Source organism: Mus caroli, chromosome 1 (genome assembly GCF_900094665.2).
Source record: "Mus caroli chromosome 1, CAROLI_EIJ_v1.1, whole genome shotgun sequence".
NCBI classification, from domain to species: domain Eukaryota; kingdom Metazoa; phylum Chordata; class Mammalia; order Rodentia; family Muridae; genus Mus; species Mus caroli.
This window is the reverse complement of record NC_034570.1, coordinates 175186873-175194618: the sequence shown is the minus strand read 5'-3', so window position 1 is coordinate 175194618 and position 7746 is coordinate 175186873. Positions and strand designations below refer to the sequence as shown.

At 46.2% G+C, this 7746-nt stretch overlaps 2 protein-coding genes across 3 annotated transcripts in view; one reads left to right on the top strand and one right to left on the bottom strand.

Annotated features, from left to right (window-relative positions):
- Bpnt1 (3'(2'), 5'-bisphosphate nucleotidase 1) overlaps nucleotides 1–2519 on the bottom strand; it is a 25667-nt gene extending 23148 nt beyond the window's left edge. For both annotated transcript variants that reach the window (XM_021162654.2, XM_021162661.2), the window contains exon 1: nucleotides 2411–2519. The gene's annotated coding sequence lies outside the window, so the exon portion shown is untranslated. The remainder of the gene's footprint in view (nucleotides 1–2410) is intronic.
- A 3060-nt stretch (nucleotides 2520–5579) lies between these two features.
- Iars2 (isoleucyl-tRNA synthetase 2, mitochondrial) overlaps nucleotides 5580–7746 on the top strand; it is a 42978-nt gene continuing 40811 nt past the window's right edge. The window contains exons 1-2 of the mRNA XM_021171100.2: nucleotides 5580–5955; nucleotides 7230–7352. Coding sequence (XP_021026759.1) covers nucleotides 5689–5955; nucleotides 7230–7352 — 390 coding nt within the window. The 5' untranslated portion in view covers nucleotides 5580–5688. The remainder of the gene's footprint in view (nucleotides 5956–7229; nucleotides 7353–7746) is intronic.

Here is a 7746-nt window from a genome sequence, read left to right as displayed (position 1 = left end):
AAAGAGGCTATTCCCACCCTAGGAGGGACACAGTGACTGATGGGAAAGAGGCTATTCCAGACCCTAGGAGGGACACAGAGCCTGATGGGAAAGAGCGTCTTCTGCATTGTATTCTAGGTTTGCGCTGTAAGAGGAAATATGAAAAATACCAAATAAAAAGGCAATTAACTTAATTTACATGCTCCCGAGAAATCTTTATAATACCTGCCAACCACTCTCAAGGAGAGAAAATAGCACAAGTCTAAAATGGTGATGTGTGCCTGTGATCTGACTATACAGGAGGCTGCGGAGGACTGCAAAGGGCTGAGAACAGCCTGGGCCAGAAGCCAAGAGCAGGCCAGCCAGGTGCACACAGTAAGACCCTGTGTCAAAATAAAAAATAAAAACAAGCAAGCAAACAAAAACAAAGAATAGCAGCAAAGCTCAAATGACCAGAATTTCTCACAGTAGAAGGAGGAAGAGGAAGAAGAGGGGTGAGGAGAAGGAGGAGACCGCCACCAGCAGCAGCAGCAGCACCACCACCACCTGTTTTTGTCCTTTATCTTTAATTCATATAAGGATGGTGAGCATGCAGATTAGGATTCAGAAGTGTCCAGCATGTTCCCAGTAAAAGCATTAAAATAATTTATCTTTGGAACCTGGATCAGTAGTGCTGAAGGTCAAGGCATTAGGAAAGATAGAAATGATCACGATGGTGCAAATTCTGAACAATTAATAGAGATCCCCTTATTACCAGCTATTAAAACGCAATCATCAGCTAATCAGCTGGGAGTGGTGACCTTGCTTCTGGTCCCTGCACTTGGGAAGCTGAGTCGGGAGGATTGGGAATAACACACCAACCTTAGTTACACAGTAAGTTCCAGGCCAGCTTTGCTACCCAGTGTGGTACTTTCTCCAAACACTCATGCATGTACACATATATCCTCAATTCCCAAAACTCATACAAATATGGTGAATATATATATGTGTGTGTATATGTATATACATACATACATACATACATACATACATACATGGAGATAGAACAACCCTGGACCTCATGCATGCTAGGCAAACACTACCAACTTAACAATATCTCTCAGTAAAATTCCAGAAATGAATCCAAACATACTACTAAGGGTGGTATTTTAAATCCAAGAAAGAAGCAGATGAATGTATGACACTGCCTAGCCCTTGGGAGGAGACATAGGAAGATCCTGGATTTGAGGTGGGCTACACAGCAAGATCCTGTCTCAAAAGAAAAAAAGGAGAGAGGAAAAAGAAAAGAAAGAAAAAGGAGGAAAGCCACTCACACACAAATGGCAACTGGTAGAGCTTCAAAAACAGTTGGATCTTTCTTACATTCTTATTAAAATATGTTCCAGGTAAAATGGTTCCGCTGGTAAAGGTGCTTGCCGCTAAGCCTGAGAACTTGAATTCAAATACAGTGAAAGGAGAGAACTGACTCCTGCAAGCAGCCCTCCATCCTCCACCCAAACACCTGAGGCACCTGTACACACACACACACACACACACACACACACACACACGCACAGCCAATGTTGGGTTTTGTTGTTGTTTAATGTTCCAGGAAGTCTTGGCTGGAAGCACATGTACCTTGGATTTGAAGCCAGTCTAACAGTTTTCTCTCTCAGTCTAGTAGATTTAAATTAAGGTAGAAACTACGAGAAGTATAGGGATGGCTTTATAAACTTGAAAATGGCCATTAAAACATAAAACTAAGTGTATTAACACGTTTACACAGAAATGAAAACTTCTACATGTCCAAAATGCTACAAGCAAAGCCAGTTCATACCATATAACAGGAGAGGAAAGTCCTGTATCACCCAGTAACAACTGGGCTGTTTTGTTTGGGGCAAGAACAGTCGACAAGCCATTCCCAGAAAGAGAAAGGTGCTTATCACTAAATACACGAAATGCTCAGTCTACTGAATTTAAACGAAATGCAAACCTCCAGCCTGAGAAGTGATTAAGGTTGCCACACGGAATCGTTGGCCCAGTCTGCAAAGATCGAGGAAACGTGTTCCTACTGGAGCCCTCCAACAAAAGCAAAATGTATACATGGGTTCGACGCAGCTATTCAGTTCCTGGTCAAATAAATCACAGCAGCCTACTAATGCAAAGAAATGACAACTGAAAGGATCTTTGCTATTCTGAAGTTTCTAAATTCGGATGCAAAAGTCAAGTTTAACTCTGTAGTTTATTCGACCATGAAAGAGAAGGTCCAGATAGACAACCACATGTGGCCACTCAAGCTTCTAGAAGGTCTGAACGACAAGCAGTGTAGCAGTGTAGTGTTTGGGATTACAACCCCTGGCACTCCTCTAATCTGTGCCAGGGGTGGGCAGTTACCTGAACAACAAGAAACCAGGGCCGCCTGAGGCTCTGCGTTGCAGCGGGAGAAACTTACACTCAGCCTGGTGTCCCCTAAGCGCTGTCCGGCCTGGTGGCTCGCTGTCCGGGAACCGACTGCCTCCAAATCCACTGGACCAATGCTGAGAGAAGGACAGCGGCTGCGCGTGCGCGAGGTCGGCGCAGGCGCACACAGCTCCCCGCGCGCTCCCGACTGTCGGGGGAACCCGTTTCTGAGCGTCCTGCGCAGGTTTACGCCACTTGTCGTCAGAGCCCGAGTTCCCAGGCTGTTCCTGGGTGCTGGTTTCTGGCATCTTGGCTTCACTGCCAGTTTTTGCTTGTTTTCTTCCCTAACTTAGCTGCGAGTGCACAGGTGCCACCACACTGGCTTGCCTTTGGTTTTTAGTGAGTTGCCTTTATGGGATTCTTTTGATAAAAGCAACACTTTTTTTTTTTCCTTAAAAAATTCTCATGCCGTTATTTTATGAAGATAATAATAAAAAGATTTTGTTTTTATATGTCTTCTGCGACTCTCAAACCTTAGTTAATAGAAGCAAACCATAACTTATTTGTTCATATATATTTGTTCATATACATTCATACACTCATATAAACACACACACGGTCTCATTCAGGCAGGTCTCGAATTCTTGGCAGTCCTACCTCAGCTTTTCCTGTACACACTCCTATTCTCACCAGCGAGAAATGTCCACACACACCACTTACATATCGCTAGGATTGGGAAAGACTTATTTTTTTTTTAAATTTATTTATTTTATGTATATGAGTACACTGCGGCTATCTTCAGACAGACCAGAAGAGGGCATCTGATTCCATTACATATGGTTGTGAGCCACCATGTGGTTGCTGGGAATTGAACTCAGGATCTCTGGAAGAGGAGTCAGTGCTCTTAACAGCTGAGCCACCTCTCCAGCCCTGGGAAAGACTTCTTTAGTTTATTTCATTTGCTCTGTATTTAGACATACCTTGCAGGTGTGGTAAAAATGTCTACAACACACACCCTCTAAAGCCGTACACTGGATGCTGGTGGGATGGCTCAGCAGGCAGTTTGGAGCACATGTTCTTCCAGAGCACTGGGGTTTGGTTCCCAGCACGGGCTCACAACTATCCAAGCCTCTAGTTCCATGGTGCTCCACAGCCTCTCTAGTTCCATGGTGCTCCACAGCCTCTCTAGTTCCATGGTGCTCCACAGCCTCTCTAGTTCCATGGTGCGCCACAGCCTCTCTCTCTAGTTCCATGGTGCTCCACAGCCTCTCTAGTTCCATGGTGCTCCACAGCCTCTCTGACCTCCTCCGGTACCAGACACACACATGGTGCACATTAATACATCCAGGCAAAGACTCATACACATAAATAAATCTAAAACAAACAAACAAACCAAAAAAGCAAATACCTGTGTTTGGGTTTTTTTGGTTTTTTTTTTTTGAGGCAGGGTTTCTCTGTGTAGCCCTGGCTGTCCTGGAACTCGCTTTGTAGACCAGGCTGGCCTCGAACTGAGAAATCCGCCTGCCTCTGCCTCCCGAGTGCTGGGATTAAAGGCGTGCGCCACCACGCCCGGCAACAAACAAATTCTTAACAGTCCATACATTAGTTTTTGTAGTTACATTGTATTGGCGTAACAATTGCCATAAATACGGACAGATACAATCTCTCTCATGGATTTAGCTTAGCCACTGAGATGCAGAGTCCACCGGCACTCTGGGAAGTATGCCTCTTTCCTGAGCTTACAGAATCTTTGTAGGGAGAATTTTGAAGTTTTGGTTTTTTGTTTTTGTTTGTTTTTTAAAAACAAACAAACATATGTTTTTGCTTTAATCCCAGGTGCGGGGATATGGGGCTGCTTCAGACCTTCCGACTATGACAGCGGTTGCTGACTCTGATTTGCCTCTTGCCCTAGCAGAGGCGTGGTTTTGCTAGCTGCAGATAATTTCTGTGATTGTATGATATTTGAAATTCTGAGAACTTTTCAGATGATATATAAATGCTAAAGGCCCAAGGGTGGAGATGGGGTGGCATAGTTGTGCTCACAGAGAAAATAAGATTGGGGGTCTTTATCTCTTTTTCTCTCCTCTATCATTGTTTTTCTCCTATCTAGTGGTAGAGGATGAAACTGGGAGAATAAAGCATGGGAAAAGAATCCACAAAGTAGCTCAGACCAGCGACATATCTTCTCATAGGGTTTCCCAGAAAACAGCCTAGTTGATTGAATACAGTTAGTTGTTCTGGAGAGTTTGGGGGTAGGGTTTTCTTCATGCTGCTGTGAGATGGCAGCTGTCAGTCAGGCTTTCAAACCGGAAAGTGCAGTTCAGAGAACAGTATTGTAAATGCTGTCATTCACTACAGAGCCGGGGAGATGGTGGTACAAACAGGAGAACTCACAAAAAACGCTTAAACACCATGTATAATTCCAGGAGCGGAAGGCCCGCATCCCCCTAGCCAGCTGCTTAGAGACACTAACCATATGGGCCAGCTCTTTGTTTCTGAGAGACCCTAACTCCTTGAATGAGGTGGAAGAGGTATGGAAGATGATTCCCACCATCAACCTAGGACTTCCACATGCACACATAGATGCACGCCCACACATGCAAATATGCGCACACACACACACACACACACACACACACGGAAATGAGAAGGCAAAACACGCTGTATACTACCTCTGGCCGTCCACGTTTCCACTCTCTCAATACTTGTTACCGAACTTGATGCTTGTTCTAATCTATTAGATGGCTCTGTGTCATCCTGACTCCCAAAGGTGAGCATAGTTTTGCATTCATTGGCTATATTTTATGAATTGCTTGTGCTTACCTTTCCCCCCCCTTCCTTTATCTTGTTTGTAGCCACTTTCTATACATTTTTGTTAAAGTGTGGCACAGAAATGGCAAAATTACAGTTGTAAACTCGTGTAGCCCTGGCTGTCCTGTGGAACTCATTCTGTAGACCAGGCTAGCCTCAAACTCGGAGACCCGAGTGGCTCTGCCACCATGTGCTGGGACTAATCCCCTGCACCACCACTGCACGGCCTTAGCTTTGCTACTTATGTTTATGACCCTGGACAAGTTAATTAAATGTATCTGATTGGGGAAAGCTGAGTGATAGTAAACACCTCTCTCTACCCCTGCTAGACCTCATGGAAGACCTGTAGAGGTACAGACTTCAAAGCCGGAAAACGCCGCCCTTGCTCTTGCCCCGCCCCTTCCGCCCCTGAGCGCGTGCGCAGTTCCTCGCCGCCGAGCTCTTCAAGGGGTCTCTCCCTTTAGGTACCGGGCGGCTGCCGCGGGCCGTGTGCGGAGGGCTCCGCCCGGCTCGTCCACCATGCACTGGGGGCTGTGCCCTCGCGGGCCCAGGGCGGCGGCGGTCGCCGCGGCTGGGAGCTTCTGGGGGCCAGCCCGTTTCCCCAGCCGCCTGGGGTGTCTGGGGATGACGAGGAGGCTCGTGGTACGATCCGTGGCCGGGGCGGACAGCCCCCAGAGCAGCTCGAAAGGCGGCAGATACCGTGACACGGTGCTGCTGCCGCAGACCAGTTTCCCGATGAAGCTGCTGGGCCGCCAGCAGTCCGACATGGAGCTGGAGATCCAGCAGGTACCGGCCGCGGCCACCCGAGCAGGGCGGGGCGGGCCAGCTCTGCGGGAACCCTGCAGGCCGCGCGGCTTCCCCGGCGAGCGCCCAGCGGGCCGGGTTCCAAAGTGAAGCCCGGAGCCGCACCGAGCACCTTCGGACTTCCGCTCCCAGCGAGTCGGCTTTGCACACTTTTCCCTTTGTCACTTGTCAGAAAGTAGCCAGCGTGAGCATGTGTAATGAAACTTCAGGAGTGGGCTGGAGAGGTAGCTCGGCGCCTAAGAGCGCTTGCCGCCCTTGCGGAGGATCCGCGGTCCGTTTCCAGCACACAAGTCTGGCAGTTCACAACCACCTGTAACTCCAACTCCAGGAGATCCGATGCCTGACCTCTGTCTGCAGGCACCCGCGCTCGCATGCACCACACACGAATAATCAAAGAGAAAAGCTAAACTTCAAACATTATAAAAGTATTACCAAAGAAGGGAGGTTGAACCCCGCCTTAGTCACATGTTTAGGTTTTTCACAGGAATCATGATTTCTTTGAAGGACAAAGTAGCGGCCCTTTTCTGGGTCCCCTGTGTCGTCCGTATCTGTCTCCTATGTCATTACTGAATTTGCTAACATCTGAGATTCACTCGTTAGTGTCTGCACACTAGAGTATTTAAGATATTCCTGATAATCAGGAATACTGCGTAAGTGAATAGCGTTATCCTGAATATTCTTTGGATTTAGGGAATTATTGAAGTCAAAGAATTGAAAGAATAAATTACCAGTGGGTGGTAGAGTGGACTGGGAATGGACAGGTCTTTCAGCAGGTCTGTATTGAGGTAGTGAATACTGAGAGACTTGCTAAGAATTTAGAGCCACCATGCCACATAAACGTTTACACTTTAATCTGAAGAATTGTTGGGGTTTTTGAAGACTACTGAAGGGCTGGAGAGATGGCTCAGTGGTTAAGAGCACTGACTGCTCTTCCAGAGGTCCTGAGTTAAAATCCCAGCAACCACATGGTGGCTCACAACCATCTGTAATGGGATCCAGTTCCTCCTGGTGTGTCTGAAGACAGCTACAGTGTACTTATATAAATAAAATAAAGAAAATCTTAAGAATAAATAAATAAATAAATAAAGACTACTGAAAGTGTTAAGAGAATTCTAGTTTATTCCAGAAAGTTTTCCAGGTTCTATTTCTGGGCTGAATGGATTGGAATGAGATAAATGATGTCCAGGTATTGATAAGGGTCTACAGCATGTATTTATGTGATATGTAAACATTGGCTTTTTTTTTTTTTTAAACAGAAATGTGGCTTTTCAGAGCTTTATTCCTGGCAAAGAGAAAGAAAAGTAAAGACGGAATTTTGCCTTCATGACGGGCCTCCTTATGCCAACGGTGACCCTCATGTTGGGCACGCCCTGAACAAGGTAATCAGAATTGAAGTGTAGAGCTTGGAAGTAAGTACTCTGCTAAAGAGTTTATATTGTCTGTGTATGGTAATTATGTAAACTTGTATTGGCCTGTGCAAATACAGGGATTATTAGTGAGTTTATGTATTTATTATGGTGTTTGGGAATCAAGCCCAGGGCCTTGTTTGTGCTAGGTAAGTATTCTTCTAGTGAACTGCATTCCAGATATACCTTGTGTGTGTGGTAAAGTCTGTGGATGGAACCCGGGATGCACCATGTGGAAAACTAGCTCTGCTCCTTCATCTCCTCTCTGCAGCTGCAGCTCTCACTAGACACATTAGTAACCATGCAGCTCTCACTAGACACATTAGTAACCATGCAGCTCTCACTAGACACATTAGTAACCATGCAG